We start from the raw sequence: 27,051 nt of genomic DNA on the forward strand, positions 1-27,051 counted from the left end.
TTTTTTTTTTTTTTTTTTTTTTTTTTTGCAAGTGTATATCCAGTTGTTCTGGCATCATTTATTCAAAATTTGAATTGCCTTTTTCCTTTGTTAAATATTAGTTGACAGTATTTGTGTGGATCTATTTGTGGACTCTTTTGTTCCATAGATCTATTTATCTATTCTTTTGAGAATACTACACTGTACTACATGTCTTTTTTTCTTTCCTTCCTTCCCTTCTTCCTTCCTTCCTTCCTTCCTTCCTTCCTTCCTTCCTTCCTTCCTTCCTTCCTTCCTTCCTCCCTCCCTCCCTCCCTCCCTCCCTCTCTCTCTCTCTCTCTCTCTCTCTCTCTCTCTCTCTTTCTTTCTGACAGAGTCTCACTCTATTACCCAGGCTGAAGTGCGGTGGTGTGATCTTGGTTCATTGCAACCTCCACCTCCCAGGTTCAAGTGATTCTCCGGCCTCAGGCCCCCAAGTAGCTGGGATTACAGGTGCCTGCCACCACGCCCAGCTAAGTTTTATATTTTTAGTAGAGACAGTGTTTCACCATGTTGGCCAGGCTGGTCTCAAACTACTGACCCCAAGTGACCCACTCGGCTTGGCCTCAATACTACACTGTCTTGATTACTGGAATGTATACTATTATTTTTTTCTTTTTTTAGACAAAGTCTCGTTCTGTTGCCCAGGCTTGAGTGCAGTAACTTGATCATGGCTCACTGCAACCTCAATCTCTTGGGCTCCGGCAATCCACCTGTCTCAGCCTCTGAGTAGGTGTGACGACAGGTGTGCACCACCACACCTGGCTAATTAAGTTTTTTTTGGAGAGATAAGGTCTCACTGTGTTGCCCAGGCTGGCCTTGAACTCCTGGGCTCAAGTGAACCTCCCGCCTCAGCTTCCCAAAGTGCTGGGATTACAGGCATGAGCCACTGCACCCAGTTATACTGTCTTCAAGTCTGTCTGTTTTCTGACTTTGTTTTTCTTTAATATTATATTGGCTGCTCTGGCTCTTGTGACTTTGCATGTAAACATTAGAACTGGTTTGCTGATATCCAAGACATAACCTGGGGTGATTAGAATTAAATCCGTAGATTAGGTTGATAAGAATTGATATTTCTTGCACATTTTTAAAGTTTTGCTTTTAATATTTAGGTTTTTAAGCTTCCCCAAATTAATTTTGTGTGTAATAAGAGGGAGGGATCAAAATTTTTTTCTCATACAAAAAGCAACTGTACCACTTCTGTTCATTGATCAGTCTGGACTTTCTCACTAATTTGTAATGGTACTTTTGTTATATACAAAGTTCTCATATGTGTGTGGGTTTTGTTCTGGGACTTCATTATGTTCTAGTAGCTTATGTGCCCATACCTAAACCAATATATAATACAACGTGGTAGGATTGGTCCTCCCAATATATTCCCTCATCTTACCTGTCCCCATCCCTTTCTCCCTAATCACAGCACTTTTCTTGGACCTTAACTTTTGATATGAATTTCAATGTCATTTTAACAAGTTCAGTAAGAAAACCCTTTTGAGATTTTAACTGGAATTGCATTATATGTACTGATTAGTTTAGGGAAAATTGAGGCCTTTATATTAATCTTTTCTCATTTATGAATATGGTTCATTTCTCCATTAATTTTATCCATGGATCCTGTACATTTTTGTTACTTCTTTTCTCAGGTACCTAACAGTTGTTTTTCTTTTTCTTCTACTTGTTAATGGACTCTTATTTACCGTTACAAACTAGTGCAGTTTGCAACATAATTTTAAATTAAATTATTTTACAATTCTTAAAGTTTTCAAATTCTTAAAATGTCAACTGCTTAATAAAAATACAATTTATACAAAAATACAAAGGATAGTATCTGAAATGTGAAAGTATTAGTATATTTACGATTTCTCCCCAAAGTGGAAGGAACACACTCTAATGTTTCTAGTAGAAAATTATGCCTAAATCTGGCAGGGCACGGTGGGCCACGCCAGGGAGCCACCGCGCCCTGCCTATAATCCCCAGCGCTTTCATAGGCCGAAGTGGGTGGATCACCTGAGGTCAGGAGTTCGAGACCAGCCTGGCCAACATGGTGAAACCCGTCTCTACTAAAAATACAAAAATTTGCTGGGCGTGGTGGCACGCACCTGTAATCCCAGCTACTCGGGAGGCTGAGGCGGGAGAATCGCTTACACCCAGGAGGCGGAGGTTGCAGTGGGCCGAGATCACACCATTGCACTCCAGCCTGGGTGCAGAGTGAGGCTCCGTCTCAAAACATACAAAAACAAAAAGCAAGCAAAAAAACCTCATTAAATTTGAAAAATGTGAAATCAACTTCTTTGCTGTATTATAAAGCTCCATTTCCACCCCTCTTTTTAGTTTAGGAAGTTTACCGTTATAGGTGAAGTAATTATTTTGTGAATTACAAAGGTAAGTAGGTTCTTTCTTAACAATCAGGATGTAAACTTAATGCTGGTGAAGTAATTAAACATTCTGAATGTTAATTAAACTCAGTCCAGTTAAGGGTTTTATTTACTACTAACAAACGTATTCACCAAGTACTAAGTGCTGCAGGGAATCCCAGACCGTTTTCCTCCATCAAAAAGGAAAATTAAGAGGCCCCAATACTTTACTTGTAGCATATCCAGTTTCTACCATTCCCTGTAAGGCACTGAGACGCAAGATTTCATGGCCCACTCGGGGTACCCTGGCACGGACATCGGGTCGTTCTAGTGTTGAGCTTCAAAACTATTCCTTTCCTTCCCTTTCTTCTATATACCAGACTCTAACCTGTTCTCCCCAGCTTCGAATTATTCTCTGTATGGTCGAACATCTTACTCCACAAATAACTTAAGTGCTGCAGTTGTCTTACCCAAATACCTGAACTCAGCTTGTCCCGAGTACTGCGATCCCGTGTACTCTAATGGGAATATAGTTAACCCAGCTAGTATGAGGTCCCCAGTACACAGCAGCTCCAAGATCAAGGCGACTGAGTAACACTGCTTGCCTAGACTCAGGACAAGTTCGGAGAGTGATCCTAGGGTTATTTTAGAACGTGTCCTTTGCTTCCCACAAAAATTCGGTCGTTAACTCGAGCCCGGATGCCCACGATCTTTCGGATCAGGTGAGCTAAAGCTTCAATGCCTTGAGGGGCTTGGCAGGGCTGGGGCTCATCCCGGAGAAGCAGCCCCACTTTCCAGACCAGCAGTTCCCAGGGATGGGTGTGTGCTAATCGCAGGCCGACAAGTCCACCGCGGTACAGCGGTTCCATTGTGACGGAAGGCAAGAAACCCCGCCTCCACCCCCTGACGCAGCGCAGGCCCCGCCCCGCGCGTGACGCCAGCGTCAGGCCAGCCCCGGCATGCTCCGCGGCCGCCCGCGGTCGAGCGCCGACAACAGGAATTTTTCCCGAGAGCGGCCCGGGCTCAGTTCAGCTGCTGTCCAGACCCGGATCGGCGACACTGCCGCCTCCAGACGTTCTCCTGCCGCTCGCCCGCCCGTCCGAGCGCCCCCAGCCCTCCCACGAGGGCGCCCCGGGACGGAAGGATCCACCAGTCTGTCGGCGCCCGCCGTTCTCGTGGTCGCCGTCGCCGTCGTCGTGGTGGTAGTCTCCGCCGTCGCCTGGGCCATGGCCAATTACATCCACGTCCCTCCCGGCTCCCCGGAGGTGCCCAAACTGAACGTCACCGTTCAGGATCAGGAGGAGCAGCGCTGCCGGGAGGGAGCCCTGAGCCTCCTGCAACACCTGCGGCCTCACTGGGACCCCCAGGAGGTGACCCTGCAGGTAACGCCCACACCTCAGCTCTGGGTCTCTTATGTCCCTCACGCGGCTGTGGGAGTCCTCACCACAATCGCCTCTGTCCCACGATGACCGAGGAGGACCTAGGGCAACATCTCCTCCCTAAGTCCGTTGGGAAGTGACCCTGTATTTCCCCTCACACCTAGGAAGGTCACTCCCCCTTCCCGTCGCAGTTGCTCTTTGAGATTGACCTGAGGGCACATTTTCTCTTTCTAGAAGCGGCTGCGTAAGTGACGCACCCATCCACAGGGGGGAGATTCCTGTTGATAGTTGCCCCTCCTCCCACACCCCAGTCCACGGTCACTGCAAAATGAACCTTTCCACTCCCCTTGCACGGGGTCCTCGACTACCTCCTCCCGTCCCATCAGTAATGCAGTCATTAATCCTCTCTGATATTTTCCTTTCTCTCCCCTCCCCCTGCGATGTGCCTCACACTGCGTTTTGTCTTCCCAAACCCTCCGATTGGCGAGCGTACTCTATTCCCAAAGTAATGACCACGACCATGCATCGCTAGGTCGGTTCTTAGGTAGCACCACGCACATTGTTTTGTTTGAGTCGATATTTCTGAATTATTAAAGCCGTCTTAGTGAAATTAATACCTGATACTAGAAGGAGCAGTGGCTTGTGACTATTTCCTTTTCATGGGACACCGTATTGATAGATAGAGAAAAAATTGGGAGGAGAAAAATCCCTGAGACGCTAGGAGTTTTCTAATAAGTTGGAAGTTATGGTTTCCACTACGTGATTTTTTTTTGAATACTAATTTGTTTTTAGCTTTAGTTTCAGGAACTAGATACGAAAATAGATCTCATTTTCTCCTTTTCCCTTGCAAACAACAAAATACCCAGTAATTTTCAAGGCTGGGATATTTGGGATTTGTTCTAAATCTGAGCAATAATGTAAGAACATTCATTTGAATTAGCCAAACCATCTGCCTCGTTTTGATGACTAATTTATTCACCAGTATTTGTTGATTTATTTGCTAAATTCTTTGCTAAACTAGCCAGCCACCCCAGAGATGAATAAAACATGAGCAGTGCCTAGGGCTCAGAGCAGTTCCTGACACTTGGGTTTTCATGTGTTAGTTTCAGTTCTTATTGCCTAGAAGAGTTTTTAAGCAGATTAAAAGGACCCGTATGTTTTGGAAAAGAAACTTGTTAGACAACACATTTTGAAATTTAAGGGAGTATTTGTTAGCCGAGTATATGGGAAATAGTGAACGCAAAGTGATTTTTATGTCATTTAAAAAATATATTTCCTTTAAAGGAAATGCATCTTCCAAATTGAAATTCAGTACTTTTTGAGTTTATCAATTTATTTGTATTTTATTATATAAGGCTCTAAAATTTATTAAGATGATTTATTTTCTGGCAGTCATTTACACATAAAACATTATTAATTAAAGAGTGCTACTTCCTGGTAAACTCCAGTGTTGGCAGATCAGTTACTTTTAAGCAGTGACTTTAAAGTTTGAAGCTTTGAAGACTGGAATTTCCTTTGATGTATTGGTCTGTAGAATAGTAATGATAGCTACTGTGGGGTTAGATAAGTTATATTTTTTTATTTTAGTCGTCCAAACAACCATATTAGGTAGGCACTATCTCTTTTTTAGGTGAAACTCAGTGAAGTAAGCCAGGATGTAGGTAAAAAAGGGCAAAATGTAGTGACATTAAACTGTTTTTGCTTGTTGGAAAGTAACTACGTGTGATTAAATATTGGTTTCTTGTAGCAACTTTTAACCTAAAGACCTTTGGGTTTATAATCTGAATTTTTAATATTTGTAAGTGCAGGTAAATACTACCATTTATTTTCCCTAAGATGATTATTAGAAATACATTCCCTCCATGTGCAAGCAAAGCTTTGGTCTAGAAGCTGGCCTAAAAGCATCTGCTAAGCTGAATTGATGAGTTCACCTTTCAACTCAGTAGATCTGGCGCCTTGTATTCTAGGTCATTACAAACTCTACTTTCATAACGCTTCAGAATTTCTTTAGTAAATCTCAATGGAAATATTTTCTTTTGAGATTTCGTTGTATTTCCCTTGAAATAGATACAAATCATACCTCACATTTCAGAAGAGGTATGTATTATATAGTTAACAGAATATAATGTAATTTTAGAGCAGTCGAGTATCAGTAATGTAGCCTGTTTTTTTTCTCAGTATTTTCTAACATTTTGTATGTTTAAGATATACTTGAAGTATACCTTAGAAACTTACTGTAGTAGTACTTATCTGGTGATTGATTATTCCTGCAAGCTGAACTATCCAGAATATATCAGAAAAGAAAAAGAAAAGACAAACTAAAAAAAGACTAGAGTCAAAATGATAGAAAGCCCAGTCTTTGCTCAAAACTTGTGGGCACATACAATAATATATCTCATTTTAGTTAGAATTCCTGTTCTTACTAGATTAAAAGAATAAAGTATAAAGGAGGTGGTGAGGTTTTCAGAGTATAGTAACAGAATAGGCAGGGTAAATCTAAAACAGCAATACAGCCACAGTGCTTTATATTTAATAGTCCTTTACTGTTTATAAAGCACTTGCACATACATTCTCCCAACTATCCTGTGAGGTAGATGTAGACGGTACCGTTAATATATATTATATAGTTAATGAAACCGAGTTTGCTGTTTACAAATGGCAGATCTGAGATGAGAAACCATCTTATGAATTATTGTTCTTTGACCAAGAGTTTTGTTTGTATATTATGATTAAAGCAGGGAAAGTGCTTCTGTATAAAATTAATTTCTTAAAAGCTTTGGCTCATAAAAAGATTCTGCTTTCAATTTCCCTTGAACATAAATTTGCATTACTTTTTTCATATGTGACACCATTTTAGGAAAAAGGGATCACTTCAGCTTTCCTTTAGGATAGTGACTTTTGTTGTGTAACAGCTCTCTAACTTACTTGAAGATTGGGATTTTTAATTTTTATACTTTTCTTTGGATAGTCATTGTATAAAGGAATAAAGAATCAAGTCACATCTCAGGTCCAAAATAATTCTCAATGGACTCTTAAAATTGTTTTTCATTTTCTGAAGAGCTGATGAATTAGTGTTTGGAATATTCCAGTTATGTTGTCTCAGGATCTTTCTGTTTGCAGTATTAAGCAATGTTGTTTTTCTCACTAACTTGTCACTGTGAATTTTTCTATTACTTGGAACTTATAGTAGATAATGGCAAAGGCTTCATAGGTAGGATATTAATACCGTAATTATTATTTAACTTTACAAAACTAATGTATTTATTCCTTTATTGGGTCTAAATGAGATTGTTTGCTGTATGGTACCTTATAGCAACTTTGTTTTTCAATGACAGTATGTTACAGTACTCAAGAGCATGAGGTTTGAACACAGTGCTAGTTTTGAGTCCAGATTCTGTACTTTACTAGCTTTGTTACCCTGGTCAAATCATTAAACTTCCTGTCCCAGTATCCTGAGCTATAAAATTGATCCAGTAGTTGTCCCTACCTCAATGGGTTATTGTGAGGGTAAAATAAATGCTATCTTTCATGATAATTGTTATTGCTGCTGAGCACCTACTATATATTGGATGCTTGAATCAAAAAACAAACATTTGCTCTTTGAAATTCCTAGTCCTATGGGGAAGACAAATAAGAAAATTACAACAACGTAATGTTTATGGAATGAACATTCAAATTTAGTTCACATGCAAAGATTACACAAGAAGTTTCAAAAATGTACTGTTCTTTCTGCTTTACTACAGGTTTTGCATGTTTTGAATGCATGTTTTTAAAAATCTTTTCATTATGTTTTTTAAACATATGTGTACTATCATGGAAACTTATCTTTGTGTTAGGTTGTGTAGCTACACAACAGTTTTCATATCCTTCCTCTTTCTAACAGTGTTGGAGGTAGTTACCTAAATAGTCTATTAAGAACCTGTAACCACTCTTAATATTGATAGTTAATATTTTATATTGGTCTTTGTCTTAAAGGAAGAAGAAAAAGCCAGATCTATACAATTGCTGTATTAAGTTATGTCTCCATTAGTGTTCTAATATAATAATCGATTTTCTTTTCTGTTTTTAAAAAAATGAGTTTGTTCCTTTCAGCAGTAGCTTCTGAAAAGTCTTAGGTAAGCTAATATATTAAGTTACGGCTAATTTTTTAATACATTAAAAAAGTAAACAATATATTAGTTTACTTTCCCTAAGAATTATAGGAAATCTTGAGTCCTATAGATACGAATAAGGAGTCATAGTTTATATTCAATGTAACTTTTAATATTAGTGGTTATATCCAGTTTTCTGTTTCCTATTCCCTCCCTGTTTTCAGCATTTTAGAATAATAAAGTATATAATGTTTAATAGATGCCCATCAAAAACATGAAAAGTTTGTTAGGCTCCCATGTGTTTTATTAAGATGTGACTATGAAGTCAGGAGCCTAAAGTGCTAGTTTGTTTTCATGTATAATAGCCGTGTAACTTGGACTATGTAAACTGCATCATGTCTTTTTGGGGACTGAGCATAATATGGAAAGAGGATGGTTTTTCAATATTATTTTCTGCCATTGTAACCTTTGGCAAGTTTTAAAGTCTCTATAAAATGGGATTACCTTGGAAAATAGTCATGAGAATTCAATGACATACCTACAATTACGCATAGTATGTTTTGGTACTACGTTCCTCCACCTCTCATTTCCAATTCTCCCATCCCAACTGAGAGAATTGTGAGCTCCTAAAATTCAGTAATTCTGACACATGTTTTTTGTACTAGGTATAATGCTAGTTTTCAGTAAGAGTCCTTGGACAACTAACTGTAGCCCAAGTTAGGCATGGAAGAATGTAGGACAGAAGGCTTCATAGAAGTAGGGGTACCTGAGCTAAGCTTTGAAGGGTAGATGAGATCAGACTGAAAGGAGAAACATTTCTGAGCAAGGAAAACTGTCTCACAAAGGCGATGAATCTAGACTTTGAGCAGCTTACTCATCATTTAGGACATCATGGGAAGCCACTGGATGTTTTTATTTTTGTATTTTATTTTATTTTTTTTTGAGACAGAGTCTCGCTGTCGCCCAGGCTGGAGTGCAGTGGTGTGATCTCAGCTCACTGCAACCTCCACTTCTGGGGTTCAAGTGATTCTCTCGCCTCAGCCACCCAAGTAGCTTGGATTAGAGACCTGCGCCACCATGCTTAGCTAATTTTTGTATTTTTAGTCGAGTTAGGTTTCACCATGTTGGCCAGGCTGGTCTCGAATGCCTGACCTCAAGTGATCCACCCACCTTGGCCTCCCAAAATGCTGGGATTACAGGCGTGAGTCACCACGCCTGGCCTGGACATTTTTAAGCAAGTAAATTATATCACGTATTAGAGAAGTGACAGGCAAGAATGTAGAGAAGGGTTGTTTGAGGGAAATGTTTTAAATTGGGAAATAAGTCATCACTCAGAACACTGGTTTTGAAACTGGCGGCTACCATACATTAATAGGATGCCAAATCAATACTGTCTTGAGACCATTACAGTTTAAAAAGGTAAGTTAGAATAAGTAATGGTAGAGGATACACCAGACAGCCTTGCAAGTAGTAAGGTAAGTACTCTTTTTTTTTTTTTTTGAGATGGAATTTTGCTTTTGTTGCCCAGGCTGGAGTGCAATGGTGTGATCTCAGCTCACCGCAACCTCCGCCTCACGGGTTCAAGTGATTCTCCTGCCTCAGCCTCCCGAGTAGCTGGGATTACAGACACCTGCCACCACGCCTGGCTAATTTTTGTATTTTTAGTAGAGATGGGATTTCTTCATGTTGGTCAGGCTGGTCTTGAACTCCCAACTTCAGTTGAGCCACCTGCCTCGGCCTCCCAAAGTGCTGGGATTACAGACGTGAGCCATTGCACCCGATGGTATGTATTCTTTTGTGAAGCGTGCTTTAGTTTTATATAAAAGTATCTATGTAGTGCCGGGGGCGGTGGCTCACGCCTGTAATCCCAGCACTTTGGGAGGCTGAGGCGGGTCTATCACAAGGTCAGGAGATCGAGACCATCCTGCCTAACTCGGTGAAACCCCATCTCTACTAAAAAATACAAAAAATTAGCTGGGCGTGGTGGCGGGCGCCTGTAGTCCCAGCTACTCAGGAGGCTGAGGCAGGAGAATGGCGTGAATCTGGGAGGCAGAGCTTGCCGTGAGCCGAGATTGCGTCACTGCACTCCAGCCTGGGCGACAGAGCGAGACTCCGTCTCAAAAAAAAAAAAAAATTATCTATATACATATTATATCAAATGATAAATACATTTCTTCCTGTGTATTGCATTTAAAAAACTTGAGGAAATAATTTGAGAGAGATTGTTGGGTTAGTCCAGACAAGAGGTGCTAGGGCCCAGATTAGGACAGATGAGATGGAAATAAGGTACAGATTTCACATTTCAGAAAATAAATGTGCAGGACTTGTTAATTGATTGCAGGTTAGGGAAGAAGATTAAGGTGTTTTTTGTGGGGGAAGGAGTGGATGACAAAGATAGGGAAGTAGTAGAAGACCTTTGTTTAGGAAATCAGAGGTTCTATTTCTCTTTATTTTGTTTTCTAAGGAGTTATTTTACTCTTTGATATACCAGAATGGCTATAAATACATTTTTAACATTCTTTTAAAAATTGTAAAAAAAAAAGCAAACATATAGAAAAATGGACGAATCATAAATTGTTGTAAAATGTATACCCACCGCAACCCAGGAAAAGAAAATTAATTTCCAGCAACCGAGTGTCTTCATTTTCCTTCTTAGTCTTGCTCTCTCCCTCCCTCTAGTGGTAATCATAATAGCAGATTTTTTTTTTTTTCTAATTAACAAAATAGAATGTTTTGAATTAGTTATTTTTTGAAAGTAAGTACTCTGAGAAAATAATAAGTGAGTGAAGGTCTTTGTACAAGAAACCATATGAACATGAAATAATTTAGTTTTACTGAAAGGTTGTACCACGATACTATATTAAAACTGAATAGGAGAAAAAAAATCAATTTCCTGTCATCAGTATTCTATTCACAACTGTTTTATTTTTATTACCTTCTACTTCTCCTAAACCTATTTTACATATTTGCAATCATATATATAATTTTATATCCTTTTTTTCACTAGCCCTTTATAAACATTTTCCCATGTTTGAATGGGAGTATAATTTTTGATAGTCACAAACCTAATATTTGATGATCATGTTAAACATAATGTGACTTAGTATTTATTATTTTTTAAATTTTTACTTTTTTTTTAAGGGATGGGGTCTCATGCTGTCATCCAGGCTGGAGTGTAGTGATGGTATCATAGCTCACTGCAGCCTTGTACTCCTGAGCTCACACGATCCCTTCTACATCAGCATCCAGAGTACCTGAGATTAAAGGTGCATGCCACCATGCCTGCTTAGTTTTTAAATTTTTTGTAGTGATGTGGTCTTGCTGTGTTACCAGGCTGGTCTTGAACTCCTGGCCTCAAGTGACCCTCTTACCTTAGCTTCCCAAAGTGCTGGGATTACAGGTGTGAGCCACTGTGCCTTGTGTCAGTGTTTTGCCTCTTTTTGAATTTTATATAATGGCATCATATGAAATATGTGTTTTTTTAAAATTTTGCTTTGGCATATGCCCAGATTTTGAGAGATTTATTCAAGCGTGTATAGTTGTTATTCTTTTCCATGACTGACTAGCATTCCGTTTTAAGAATACACCTCAATTTATTTGTCTCCTACTGTTAATGAACACTTGGGTTGTTTTCATGTTTTGGCTATCACAAATTAGGTTTCTTACAAATATACTGCTTTTGAACACGAATATCCATTTCTGTTAAGTGGATACCTAGAAGTAGACTTTCTGAGTCATCTAGTTTGTGTATTTTCAGCTTTGTTAGACGCTTTCAGTTTTCTGAAGTGATTGTCCCGATTTATATTCCTAACAGCAATATGTGAGAGTTTCAGTTATGGTATATCTTTACCAATAATTGCTATTGTCTGCTTTTACTTTTTTCTTTTTGGTGGGTATTGGAGTATCTTATTCCAGGTATAATTTGCATATTCCTGATAACTACTGTTTTGTGAAAGGGCCATATATGCAAAGCAACCTCTAAATGTGGAAGGAGCTGAGAAACCAAAAAAGGAGGCAGACAAATCCAGTTCGTTGGTTTTGGGTGACTTACTAGGGGAAGTTAGATTCAGAAGTGTGGTCTTGGGAGGCTGCAAAACAGGTAGATCTCTACCTCACAACCCCTCAGACCTAGGTCTTATGTCTTGGGGAAAGTGCATGCTCTGGAAGGAATGTGTAGGTGGCTATGGGTGACACAACTTATGATTTCTGCAAGCCAGCATCAAGGGTTGTTTTGGGTGAAACTTACAATGAATGGACATTTCTACAGAAAGACATTTTTTAGGCATTCTTGGACAAGGGTTAGTCAGAAGTTACATGGTAGATTAACATTTTAAAATAAAGTTGCTCTTGTTTCTACAATTAGTGCATCTTTTTTCTGTGTGTGGGGGGGGGTTTTATATGTGTTCTATTTTGTGGTTCCTGTTCAAGCCTTTTGCTGATTTTTCTATTGGATTATCTGATTTTTTCTCAATGATTGGTAGATGTTGTTTATATATTCTAGATGAGTCATCTCTTAGAAATATGTTTTCAATGGTTTGTAGATGTTCTTTATGTATTCTAGTTGCGTCCTCTTTTAGAAATATGTTTTCACGTATTTTCTCCTGCTTTGTGGCTTACATTTCCTTTTTTTTTCTTTTCTTTTTTTTTTTTTTTGAGACAGAGTCTCATTCTGTTGCCCAGGCTGGAGTGCAGTAGCGCGATCTAGGCTCACTGCAACCTCTGCCTCCCGGGTTCAAGCGATTCTCTTGTCTCAGCCTCCTGAGTAGCTGGAACTGCAGGCACACGACGCCACGCCCGGCTAATTTTTGTAATTTTACTAGAGACGGGGTTTTACCATATTGGTCAGGCTGGTCTCAAGCTCCTGACCTCAGGTGATCCACCCACCTCGGCCTCCCAAAGTGCTGGGATTATAGGCGTGAACCACTACGACTGCACATTTTTATTCTTAATATTGTCTTTTGATAGTCTTAAGACTAACTTTTCAATTTGTTAATGGATAGCATGTTTTGTGTCTTGAACAAGAGATCTTTTCTAGTGCCAAAGTTATGAAGATATTCCTATTTTCTTCTAGAAGCTTTATTATTTCATATTTTACACTTTGATGTATAAGCCATCTAGTTGATTGTTATGTATGGTTTGAGGTGGAGGGATTATGATTCATTTTTTTCCCAAATGGCTGTCAGTTGATGCAGTATCATTTGTTGAAAATACTTCCCCATTGCAGTGTCACCTTTGTCATAAATCAGATGGCATTATATGTGGATCTGTTTATGAATTCTGTTCTGTTCTTTTTTTTTTTTTTTTTGAGACATGTCTCACTCTGTCACTGAGGCTGGAGTGCAGTGGCGTAATCTCGGCCCACTGCATCCTCACCTCCCGAGGTCGAGCAATTCTTCTGCCTCAGCCTCCCCAGTAGCTGGGATTACAGGTGCCCGCCACCATGCCCTGCCAATTTTTTTTTGTACTTTTAGTGGAGATGGGGATTCACCATGTTGGCCAGGCTGGTCTTGAACTCCTGGTCTGAAGCGATCTGCCCGCCTTGGCCTCCCAAATTGCTGGGATTACAGGCGGGAGCCACTGCACCCCGCCTGTTCTTTTCTTTTGGTCTGTTTTGTCTGTTACTGCAGCAGTACCACTCTGTGTGGATTACTCTCAATCACTGCTACAGGACTTGGTATTTGATGTAGTTATTATAGGCTTTGGTATAGGACTCCAGCTTTGTTCGTTTTTAAGATTGCCTTGACTATTCTTGAATTTTTAAGTTGCCATATAAGTTGTAGACTCAGTTCTGGAATTTCCCACAAAAGAAACTGGATAGGATTTTGATTATATTTTGTAGAATCAATAGATAGATTTGGGGAGAAGTGAATTCTTTTAACAAGATTGAATCTTAAAATTAATAAACACCATATATGCCATTTGTTTAGGTTTTTAATTTCTCTCAAACTTTTGAAGTTTTCACTGTGGAGATCTCACATGTTTTATTTGATTTATCCCTAGGTATTGATGCTTTTTGATATTATTGTAAAGGGTGTCACTTAAAAAATTACTTTGTTGTTGGTATATAGGATTATAATTAATTGTTGTATACTGAATTTTCACATTCTAAAGGTTTTATGTAGATTATTTTGCATTTTCTCTATGTAAAATCTGAAAATAATACATAATTGCTGTCTGTCCTTCTGTCTTTTTGTCTTACTGCACTAGTAAGGACCTCTCTAACACACTTGAAAAAGAAGATGAAAGTTGATAGTGGGCATCCTTTATTTCCCAGTCTTAAGGAGAACATTTTCAATAATTTATTGTTAGGTATGATATATGCTATAGATTTTCTTTAATGACTTTGCCAGATTAAGCAAGTTTCTTTTTATTCTTAGTTTGTTAAATATTTTCATCATGAATGATGAATTTGGCCAAATGTGTTTTCTGCATTTCATGATGATTATAAGATTTTTCTTAATTTTTCTCTTATTGAGGTGAATTACTTTGATTTTAAAAAAATTTAAATGTTAAGTAACCTTTGCATTCCTGGAGAAAACCCTATTTGGTTGTATATATTCTCTTTTTTATTATTGTATCAATTGCTAATATTTTGATTAGGATTTTTGCAACTCTGCTTATGAAAGAGATTGGTCTGTAATTTTCCTTTCTTATAATGTCCTTGACAAGTTTTGGTACCAAGTTCGGAGGTATTTCTTCTTTTTCTATTTTTGGAAGAGAAGAGTTGCTTTTAATAATACATGTGTAAGGTCTGTAGTGAAGTTCATTTCTTTATCATTTGTGTTGCATTATTGTCTTCATACATTTTGCTAAGAAGTTATCAACTGTGTTAATCTTTTCAAAGAACAATTTTTGTTTTGATGCAGGATGTGACTTTGTTGCCCAGAATTGAATGCAGTGGTGCTATCATGGCCCACTACAGCCTCAACCAGGTGCTCGCCCCATGCCCAGCTAATTTTTGTATTTAGTTATTTATTTAGTTATTTATTTTGTAGAGATAGAATTTCATCATGTTGCCCAGGCTGGTCTTGAACTCCTGAGTTCAAGTAATCTGCCCACCTTGGCCTCCCAAAGTGTTGGGATTACAGACATGAGCTATCACATCTCAAACTTTTGAAGTTGAGTTTTTGACTGTTGAGTTTTTCTATTTTATTGATAGTTTTGTTCTTCGTTATTTCCTTCCTAATCCTTTTTTTGTTTTCGAAGGTTAATTAGCTGTTATTTTTCTAGCTTCTTGAGCTGGAAGCACTAATATTTTGCCTTTTAAATTTCTAATATATTATTCATTACATGTCTTTGTAAGTATCCAGAAGTCTTGACTTGCGTTGGGAAAGGCAGTCTCATGCACACAGCCTTTCCATCCCTTCTCACCAAATAGAAGTGGGCTTTGGGCCTGAAACACTTTCTTACCAAGAGATAAGAGTCCTCACAGCCTGTGCTGGACCTATTTTTTCCTGTGTGGGAATATTTTTTCCGGTTTTAGACTCTGTGTGTACTACTTTGCTCTGCTTCAGCATGTATGTCATATGTCACTTGGCTCACCTACAGTGTCTCCCCATTGGGGAGGGGATGGAGGGGTGGGTTTGGTCTGCTCTAGCCCAGGAGGGGTTTGTGTAGGCCAGTTGTTGGCATCAGCTGCTGGGAGGAACTTGCTCACCATGGGAGACCAACACCCATTACTGAAGCTGATCTTGCTTTGTCTCCTCTCTCTGTGAGTAAAGCGTTGTTCCATGCAGTGCTTGACTGCGCATCGTGTTTTCTTTGGTGACTATGATACCAAGAAACAATGAACAGAAAGAAGTTCTAAGACTTCTACTGTTGATATTAGGTGACAGATAACCACTTGCTTGACAATATGTGTTTATTATCATTTAGTTCAAAATGTTTTCTAATTGCCATTGTAGTGTTTTTTCTTTATCTCACTTATTTTGCATGTGTATTTGATTCATTTCCATTGAGTTGATGCATATTTAATTTTTTAAAAAAATTGTTATAAAAGCATAAAAATTTATTATCTTAACCGGTTTTATTTGGTATGTATGTTATTGATATCTAACTCATATCCACTGTAGTTTGAGAAGATACTCTAAGTGATTTTAATCCTTTGATATTTGTTGAGGCTTGCTTTATAATGAAGCCCATAGTCAGTTTTGGTAATGTTTTGTGTAGCCTTGAAAAGAAAGTATGTTCTTGGCCAGGCACGGCCTAGCACTTTGGGAGCCTGAGGTGGGCAGACTGTTTGACTCCAGGAATTCAAGATTAGCCTGGCCAACATGGCAAAACCCTATCTCTACAAAAAAATGCAAAACCTTAGCCGGGCGTGGTGATGCACGCCTTAGTCCCAGCTACTCCGGTGGCTGAGGTGGGAGGATTGTTTCAGCTTGGGAGGTTGAGGCTGCAGTGAGCTGTGATTTTGTCACTGCACTGCTGCCTGGGTGAACAGAGTGGGACCCTCTCAAAAAAAAGATAAGAAAAAGAATATTCTGTTGTTGAGTGTAGGGTTCTGTGTATGTCAGTTAAGTTGGATTTTTAATTTTGTTGTTTGGAGCTCTTATTACATAATGATTTTTCTCAGCTCAAAAAAATGAGGTCTTGTAAAAAAATAGTGTAATCTATAAACATTAAAAAAAATTAAAATTGAGGTCTTGAATGGTATGCTCAAATTTCCTACATTTATTATGGGATTTGTTTAATTCTGTAAGTTTTTGCTCTGTATCTTTTGAAGTTGTATTGTTGGATGCATACACATTTAGAATTTTTATATCTTCTGGGTGGATCAATCCCTTTGTCATTATAAAATGTCCCTCCTTTAGTAATATTTCATTAAGGTCTATTTTATCTGTTATGAGATAGCTAGCTACATCAGCTTTCTTCTCTGTATCTTTTGTAAGCAGCATATAGAGTTGTCCTTTCATATCCATGGCTTCTGCCTCCGTGGATTCAAGCAACTGCGGATTGAAAATATTAAGAGAAAAAAAAGATGGTTGTTTCAGTACTGAACACTTGTAGATATTTTTTCTTGTCATTATTCCTTAAACAATACAGTATAACAACTATTTACATAGCATCTACACTGTATTAGGTATTGTAAGTAATCTAGTGATGATTTAAAGTATGTGGCAGAATATAAATAGGTTATGTGCAAATACTACATCATTCTATATAACAGACTTTCAGAACCTGTAAAATAATATGAACAAAAAAATTTAAAACAAAATTTAACAGGCTTGAGCATTTGTAGATTTTGGCGTTGTTGTGGGGGTGGGGTCCTGGAATGAATCCCCCTCGGATACCAAGGGGATATAGTGGGGCCGTTTACAGATCCTCTAGAGTGCCGTCTCCTTTCTGTCTGTCTCCCTGTCTTTCCGCTTTACTACTCTGTCCTGCATACTCTAGCTGTTTTGATATCCTCCGATGCTCAGTTTATCTCAATTAATGAAGTCCATACAAGCTCCATCTGGGTTCTCTTTCCCTTTGCTGGGACCTGAGAATTCTCTCAAGACATTAAGCTGGGGCAGTCATAGAGTTCATATTGTTTGTTTCCCATCCCTCAGGAATCACTGTTCTCTCTAAAGTCCATTGTCTTAAAAATTGTTATTTCATATGTTTTGTCTGGTTTTTATTTGTGGGAGAGAGATTGTTTCAAGTAAAAGGGTAAATCCTGTCCCCATTACTTTGCCTTGGCCAAGAGTGAAAGTGGCCCATTAGATGATTTTTATCAGTGATTTTCAGCCTTTTCTATAGGGTTAGAATTCTTTGTTTAAATAAAATCTTGTCCCCAAGTGTCATGTATATGTGAAATAAACGAGGGCAAGATGGTGGTAGTGTAGTATATGCGCACATGTTCGTTTGTATGTGCTGGGGATATAGCAGAGCTTTTTTGCTCACTTGGATTCCCATTCCCATTCCTTGAGGGCTTTATAGCCCAATTTGAAAGTCACTAATATAGAGAGTACAAATAGGTATATAAAAAAGTAAGCAAATGAGAAAATAAGCCAGTTATTAGTTAAAGAGGAAACAAACTATCCAGAAAGGAAATTTACAGTATATCTCATGTTGGGGTTTAGAAGGATGTGTACAAAATAGTGTAATTGAAGATTGATAAAATAAAAAATCTGATATACTTATATCGGGTAAAGGAAGATAGGAGAAGTGACAGAGAGAGAGAGAGAGAATATGTGTGTGAAGAAAATAAGAAAGCTCAATCTCATAAGAAGTCTCAGATAATGTGTAGACTTTACAGAAAAGCAGTTTAAAAATGGTATTTAAAAATAAGGAATTGAATAGCATGAGAGTTGAAAAGTAGTTTAGCGGGAGGTCTACTGTTGATTGATAAAAATAAAAATTACCAAAAAAAGCAGATGGTAGGTTTGGAAGTGGAAATAATTGAATACAAAATTCTCTTGCAAGAAATTTGGCAGGGAAGGAAAGGAGAAGTTGGCCTCTAGAAGTGGGTGGGCTACGTGGCCGCATAATATATTTTTCCGTCCCATAACACTTGGACCTTTTAACTCCCCCCACCCCTTTTTTTTTTTTTGAGATGGAGTCTTTCTCATCACCCAGGCTGGAGTGCAGTGGTGTGATCTCGGCTCACTGCAAGCTCCGCCTCCCGGGTTCACGCCATTCTCCTGTCTCAGCCTCCCGAGTAGCTGGGACTACAGGCGCCTGCCAAGCGCCCGGCTAATTTTTTGCATTTTTAGCAGAGACGGGGTTTCACCGTCTTAGCCAGAATGGTCTCGATCTCCTGACCTTGTGATCCACCCGCCTCGGCCTCCCAAAGTGCTGGGATTACAGGCGTGAGCCACCGCGCCCGGCCTTTTCCCCCTTTTTAACCTGTCTTTAAGGTGTGTTTTGTTTTGTTTTGTTTTGTTTTTTTGAGACGGAGTCTCACTCTGTCTCCCAGGCTGGAGTGCAGTGGAGCGATCTTGGCTCACTGCAACCTTTGCCTTCTGAGTTTAACTGATTCTCCTGCCTCAGCCTCGTGAGTAGCTGGAATTACAGGCATGCACCACCACACCCAGCTAATTTTTGTATTTTTAGTAGAGATAGTGTTTCACCATATTGACCAGGCTAGTCTCGAACTCCTGACCTGAAGTGATCCACCTGACTCGGCCTCCTGAAGTGCTGGAATCACAGGCATGAGCCATCATGCCTGGCCTGTCTTTAAGTTTTATCATTTATTTGTTTTGGAATCTGCTAGCAAGTGAATCTTACATACTTGTGCAATGTTATATTATGTAATTCTCTAATAGAAACTCTAGAATTTCTCCTTGATGCTTTTTTATTTTGTAATTCTCTAATACAAGCTCTAGAGTTCCTCAATTACACTTTGATTAGTTGTATCATGCAAGTTAAAAACTATAATTTTCTAACATACTCAAAATTGAGAGAATAAAATATTCGTATATTATCCAGAATCCATATTTGCTTCATTTGGTTTTTAACCCCTTTAAAGTATTTTAAAGCAAATCTCAGTCAGACCTTGTCATTGTCTTTGTGTATTTCAGTATGCATTTGTAAACATAAAAAAAATTTTTTTACATGATCACAGCACCATTATAACACTGAGCAAAATTAGTAGTAATATCTAAGTACTGTTTAATAGCCAGTTCATAATACAATTTTACCTCAAAAAATATTTTTAGACATATTTGTTTGAATTAGGAAACAAACTAGATACATCTGTGTGTTTCATAAGCCTCTGTAAACTAGACTGCCATGCTATTGACTATTGGTGGGGCATTTGTGTGGAAAGACTCACATTCTGGATTTGTATATTTTTTGTTGTTCTTCTTTGTGGTGTTTTTTTTTTAGAGAAACGGGGTTTTACCACATTAGCCAGTGTTGTCTTGAACTCCTGACCCCAAGTGATTCTCCTGGCTTCCAAAGTGTTGGGATTATAGGCATGAGCCACTGTGGCCAGCCATGTGGTGTTTCTTAGGAATAGGAAGATCTGGCTGGGCATCGTGGCTCACACATGGAATCCCAGCACTTTGGGAGGCCGAGGCGGGTGGATCACCTGAGATCAGGAGTTCTAGACCAGGCTGGCCAACATGACGAAACCCTGTCTTTACTAAAAATACAAAAATTAGCCAGGTGTAGTGGCAGGTGCCTTAATCCCAGCTACTTGGGAGGCTGAGGCAGGAGAGTCACTTGAACCCAGGGGGTGGAGGTTGCAGTGAGCCGAGATTGCACCATTTCACTCCAGCCTGGACAAAAGAGCGGGACTCTGTCACAAAAAAAAAAAAAAAAAAAGAGAGAAGATCTAGAAGCTTGATTAGATTTCAAATCATGGGTAGTGCAGTGTATTTCATATTGCATCACATCAGAAGGTATAACATGTCAGGTTGTTTCATGAAATCAGGAGGTGACAAATGACTCCTACCATTATAAAATTACCTGTCAATCTTTCATCTAATGGTCTTATTCATTGAAGATTGCTTCCTGAATACTTTTTCTGTTGTATCCTCCACATTTGTCAACTGGAATTCTTTGGTAGATAACTTTCTCTCATTAATTAGAGCGGTTTGGATATTACGAAATGTGTTTTACATAAAATGTAGGATAAATGCTTAATTCTACTTAATTGCCAATTTTCAGAGTAACATTGATAACTTCATCAATATTAAGCAGTTAAAAAATAGACTCCTGGGTTGTTGGAATTTGTTAAAGGGTAAGTTGAAATTGTATTCTTAACCAATATAGATGTTGTTTTTAAAAATTACGTGATGAGGTAAAGCAGAGAACAAATTGAGAATCCATTATTAATTTTCCTAGTATTTAAAAGCTGTTAATATTTAAACTAAAGATTAGAAGTCATTAGTAGCTAAATTTACTAGCTTAGTAGTATACATTTTAGGGATTAAAGTTTAACGGGATATAATTCGTCTTGCAAAACCAAATGCATATAGGGTAATACTAACTTGAGAGAGTAACATTGAATGGCATTTCTAACTAAATTGAAAGGCTTTTTTTTTTTAGATGTGAAAGAGAATTTGCCCAAAATGATATTTAACATTTAACTATTTGGATTTAAGCTACTTTTAGAGACATGTTGAAAATATTGTTTTTAAATATTGTTTTAGCATATATTTTAGTCTTAATTATTTTATAATTTCAACATTATTTTGCTGTTTTGTATTGAAATTTAAATGTATCATTGGCTACATTTATGAGCTTACTGTGTGCCAAGCACTGTTCTAAGTACTTTTATGTATATAACATATTAATCTTCCGAGCAATGCAAGAAGTAGATTCTAATATACTGATTTTATATATGAGATAGAGACACACAGAGGGTAAGTGACTTGCCTAAGTTTACTCGGTTTGTATGTAACAGAGCTTGGTTTCAAACTCAAACTCTGGCTCTGAAGCTCATCTTCTCAACTACTGCCATCTGAAATACTTGACAAATAGTGCAGGATAAGCCCCATTAAAAGGAGCTCACTAAGATTTATATTTTGTCTCACCTCTACTGAGGAGGAATTTTATATTTCTAGTATATATTTAAGATAGTATACATAGCTAGAGTGTGTATAGTATATTTTAATAGCATATTTTTGATGGTTCAGCACATTGAGTTACTTGTGGTTTATATATGAGGTGGGAACAATGCAAAGGTAAGTATTACCTGTACCTCTTTAAACTGAAGTCATTGTTCTCTAGTGAGAGACCGGTAGAAACTCACCTGTAGCTGAAGAAGTTGGGTTTATTAACTCACTGCAGTAAGGGAGAACTACATCATTAAGAATGGTGGGGATTTGTCTGGTGATTTGGTGGAGGGTTCGAGGTAAACAGGGTATTCTCTGGATTGGATATTGTCAGGAAGGAAGTGGGGTAAGTCTATGACTTAGGGGTATCTTAATCTTACCTAGAAGGCTGAAGAAATGAAGCAGGGCCAAAGTTTGACTGGAAAAGAGCAGCAGTCACTCATATTAGCCAGGATAAGGAGATATTTGGTAATTTTTGTCATTTGGACAAAGTTCGTATTTTTTTCTACCTTCAGACATGATTACAGAGTGGTTTTGTTGTTTTCTGGATCCATTATAATCACAGAGTGACCTCATCTGATGTTGAATATTGATGTTTTGTAAAACTATTTATGTTCAGCATGACTTCAAGGCCTAGTGAGTGCCAGGCCATTGTTTTGCTACTAATTTTTCCACTAGTAAACCAGGTTCATTGCTGTAAAAATACAAGTTAGTGAACATTCATAAGCCAAAAGATAAAAGGTTAAATTACTTATAGAGAAACAAAAAAATAAAGAAACAAGATTTAAACTACCTAGTATCTTTGTAGACAAATAAATCTTTATACATAAAATATTTTGATAAATGTGGAATTATATTATTCACATATCTTTTTATTCCAGAGGTTTCTTTGCCTATCATTTCATTGCCAATTATGTAGCTGTTGTGCAATACAGAAAGTTAGGGCCAGGGTCATTGGAGTTGTGACACTGTGTCATCTTTATATATGTTTGATTAGTGTTCAGTAATCTGTATTGAGTAATCATATCTGTCTCTAGCCCTTAAATGTATACATCTTTTTCTGTTTGCACAAATAAATGTATAATATAGCATGGTCAATTTAGGGATATGTTTGATCATTATAGGCAAGAACAAGAGAATGCAATTTTTATAAGCTAGACGAAGACATTAATGTTGGTAACTATATGAGTTCTAGTGTTAAGCACCTAGTATTGAGTATTAAGCACCTACTATTTGCTGTGAAGATTCAGAAAATGGAGATGATGATTTATGGAGTTTGAGGAGCCCAGAGTTTCATTCATTATAAGCATTTCAGAATGTTAAAGGGTTTCTCAATCTTTATTACCGTATTTGAAATATTTTATCTGTGACATCTGAAGAAGTTACAGAACAGCATGTGTGAATTGATAGTGGCATTGTGATAAGAAATAACATGTTTTTCAATGTAGATTTTAATAAAATTACGATTATGATAAAAAATACTCATTATAAGTATATATACTTCCTGACAGTGTCTTTCATACAGTGTTTTTGAAATCTAGGTGGAAAGCAACACTAGTATGCACATATCTAAAAAATGGGGATACTCAAAATAAGTCCCTTTATACTAGTTCATAAAGTTTTACTGCATTATATGAATAAAGGTAACAGCTAAGACCTATGTATAATAAAAACCATTATCTCAGCACTGGTTAGTTGTATATTATTAATAGTTTTAGTAAATAGTTTCACATCTTTTTTTATATGTCATTTAATATCATATCAATCTAATTGAGATAGAAATATTTACCCTCTTTCTCAAGCATTAATTAAATGTGTATACATACTTGTAAAACTTCTGTTCTTTTTTCCTATTCTTGCCCTGTTGACATGGAAAAAATATCCTGAATTCTTGCTTTCGCTTTCTTCTTTTCTCCCTTTGTTCCACTTGGGAGCCTCCAAAAGTTCTGAATTATAATAGAAGTGAAGTGTTAGTTCTAGTGTCAGATTAATACAGAGGAAAATGAAAATTATAATTTTTAGTAGACTTTTATAATTAGTATTGCTAATCACCTGTTTCCTTTTGAAATATACCTTCTGTGCTCAGATCTAAAAAAGGATTTGAAGTACTTAAAAGTCTTGACAAGCCCCAAAGTCTCATTTAAAAAATACCATAGAAATCTCTACTTATCTCTTCTATCTTTCTGTAAGGTTGTGTTTTTGTTTATAGCCATAGCGGTTAAATTATAATAGTCAAAACTGTTATACCCTGAGTGCATAACACAATGTTTAATGCGTGTTATGTTAGACAGTCTTTAAAATTAATATTTAAAATTGAGTTTTTAGTAAGTTGGAGATTTGCCATAATTAAATTATGGTAGATTATATTTGTATATTTATTAACAAGTCTATGAATGTTGTTAAGGACTTCTATAAGTAATGAACCATACCAGGAATAGGGCAGTGTTCCCATTCTCAGAGACTTTCCAATCTGTTGGACATAGGAGAGATTCCCTGTATGTGTACACATACACATACACACACACAGATGTGAAAAGATTGTGATACAAGGTGGACTGTAAGAAATGGTGTGTATCAAAGAAGTTATATAGAAATACTGAAGACAGTGAATAATTAACACTTGGGATCAGGGAAGGCATGTTATATGAATTAAGGGCAACATATTAACATTAGTTGTCCTCTTAGTTTAAATATAGAATTAAAATTATAGATGTTAGATAAAATTGTATTCAAAGATGGTTCTTTTATGTTAAGAAGTTGGCATTTTCTTTAATAAGTATTTAACTCATGATTTTCAATTTATCTCCTATTCTGTAAAGATAGATAATTCCTTTTTTTCCCCATTTTTAATTTTTATTTTTGGCAGCTCTTCACAGACGGAATCACAAATAAACTTATTGGCTGTTACGTGGGAAATACCATGGAGGATGTAGTCCTGGTGAGAATTTATGGCAATAAGACTGAGTTATTAGTCGATCGAGATGAGGAGGTAAAGAGTTTTCGAGTGTTGCAGGCTCATGGGTGTGCACCACAACTCTACTGTACCTTCAATAATGGACTATGCTATGAGTTTATACAAGGAGAAGCATTGGATCCAAAGCATGTCTGCAATCCAGCCATTTTCAGGTACATTTTTTCTGAATTTTTCCTTTTGAAAAATATGGGCATTTAAGTGCATTAAGGAAATATTTTTTAAAATTACCTTCTCTTTGTTTGAACAACTATTTGGTTAACTTAGAAACTTTCTTTAGCTAGGGTTTTGTTTTGTTCTTGTTTTCCCTAAAAGAAAGAAGTAAATTTCTTTATATCTGCAGTTCTCGTCATTGACTCTTTGCAAAGGAAAAACTACAAGAGCTTCTGGATTAACCAGCTGCAGAGAGTCGAGGCTTCTGCTTAGTTTTTCCTAGTTAGTATTTGAGTTGAAGTGTTATACATTTGTTACTAACGATTGCTTATTACTTAATTATTCATGTTTTCAGAGTTCTTGCTTAGTACAATTTTATGAATTTGGTTAACAATTCTTTGTTCTTTAAGTTGTTCATTATTATTGTGTTTTCGATAAAGAATAATATCATATATGCTTGATCATTTTTCCAAAATTGCCAACGTTAAAAATTCTCTTTCTGCTCTTGAAAACTCTAGAAAATGGTCTTGATTGGAAAACAGCAGGTTACTTCATAGGTTAAAGCAGCAGTTCGCAACCATTTTGGTCTCAAGACCTCTTTATAGCTCTTTGAGGCTGAGTGCCCAAAGAGCTTTGTTTTAATATTTGATTAACGTTTATCAATATTTGCCATATTAGATACTAAAACAAATTTTTTAGAATAAAAGAATATCAAGTGCATGTCCTGTTAGCTATCATTGTGATGAAATTATCACATATCATGTAACCTCTTGAAAACTACACTATACACTTGTGAGAGAATGAGAGTGAGAAAGGTAAATAACATCTTGTGAAAATAGTTTCAACTTTACAAAACTCCTGAAAGGCTTTTGGATGGCCAGGGGCTCCCTGATCGTAGTTTAAGAATTGCTAAGTTAATACACTGGTAAAAATGGAATGTACCAGTATCACTTACCTATTGTAAACCTATATCAAATAATATATTAAAATATTTTGGCATAGAAATCTGTTCAAACCCTAGTTTTTAGCCATTACATATATTTTCTTCTTTTACATGAGTCTGATCTTTAGATGTATTAAGAGATTCTGATTAATACATTTGTGTTTACTGTATATCAATTGTTTGGTAGTCTTTAGGCTTGCATGTATTTATAAATCCTCAATCTTGTTCACAGTGGTTGGCAAATACCTATATAACAGCAGTAAAAATGAATAGATGCATAAATTGGATCCCCCCCAAAGCTGGTTTTGTATATATACAAAAACATATTTCATGAAGTTCCTAGAGAAAGGCCACATGAGTTTCCTTGTAACTAAAGCAGAGAGTAAAACATGATTTATCTTTTTCAGTAACCTCAAATAGAAAAAATTATTATGGTTTTTGATCAAGAACAATGAAGGTTTGTCAAGGCTGACTTTGGTATTTGATACAATGTTATAAACATGTTTTCAGTAAAAGTGTCCTTTTCTATGCGTTTTGGTTAGATCTACTTATATATTATTCCTTTCCAAAATGCCAAAGGCTTTGTTTATTTTTCTCTACTTAGATCTTTTTAAAGATATATTTTTTATTGATACATCCTCCACAGACATCCTCCCTCATTATGAATATCAGAGTGGTACTTTTGTTATAATACACAAACCTATATTGATATACCATTGTCACCCAAAGTCCACAGTTTACATTAGGGTACACTCTTGGTGATGTACATTCTGTGAGTTTGGGCAAATATATAATGCACGTATCCACTGTTAGTAGTGTCATACAGAGGAGTTTTACTGCTCTAAAAAAATCCTCTGTGCTCTGCCTATTCATCCCTCTTTTCCCCTTAACCAGTGGCAACCACTGATCTTTTTACTGCTTCACAGTTTTGCCTTTTTCAGAATGTCATATATTTGGAGTCATTAAGTTAAGTAGCCTCATTAGATTGGCTTCTTTGACTCAGTAATACGCATTTGTTTCTTCCATGTCTTTTTATGGCTTATTGGCAGATTTCTTTTCAGGGTGCTGAATAATATTTCACTGGATGTACACCAAATCTATTTTGTCCATTCAACTACTGAAGGACATTTTGGTTGCTTCCAAGTTTTAGCAACTATGAATTAAGCTGCTCTAAGAATCTCTCTGCAGATTTTAATGTAGACATACAAATTTTTAACTCCTTTGGGTAAATGCTGACAAGCATGATTGCTGGATTGTATGGTAAGAGTGTGTTTAGTTTTGTAATAAACCACCAAACTGTTTCCCAGAATGGCTGTGCCATTTTCCATTTCCACTAGTGATGACTGAGAGTTGCTGTTGCTCCACATCCTCACCAGCATTTGGTGTTGTAAGAGTTTTGAATTTTGGCCATTCTAATAAATGTATAGGTATCTTATTGTTTTTGTTTGCATTTCCCTGATATGTAATATAGAATATCTTTTCATGTGCTTATTTACTCATCTGTGTAAGGTATTTGGTCCATTTTTAAATTGGGTTGTTTGTGTTCTTATTGCTGAATTTTAAGAGCTGTTTGGTGTATTTTGGATAATAATCCATTATTGGATATGAGTTTTGCAAATATTTTCTTCCAGTCTGTGCTTTATCTTTTTATT

The 27,051-nt window shown here is 37.2% G+C and overlaps 1 protein-coding gene across 1 annotated transcript in view; it reads left to right on the forward strand.

Annotated features, from left to right (window-relative positions):
• Nucleotides 1–3,247: 3,247 nt before the first annotated feature.
• The window catches only part of ETNK1 (ethanolamine kinase 1), a 62,251-nt gene continuing 38,447 nt past the window's right edge, over nucleotides 3,248–27,051 (forward strand). Inside the window, exons 1-2 of the mRNA XM_017890542.1 lie at nucleotides 3,248–3,754; nucleotides 24,199–24,458. Coding sequence (XP_017746031.1) covers nucleotides 3,332–3,754; nucleotides 24,199–24,458 — 683 coding nt within the window. The 5' untranslated portion in view covers nucleotides 3,248–3,331. The remainder of the gene's footprint in view (nucleotides 3,755–24,198; nucleotides 24,459–27,051) is intronic.

This window comes from Rhinopithecus bieti, unplaced genomic scaffold (assembly GCF_001698545.2).
Source record: "Rhinopithecus bieti isolate Rb0 unplaced genomic scaffold, ASM169854v2 scaffold_17971, whole genome shotgun sequence".
Lineage (NCBI taxonomy): Eukaryota > Metazoa > Chordata > Mammalia > Primates > Cercopithecidae > Rhinopithecus > Rhinopithecus bieti.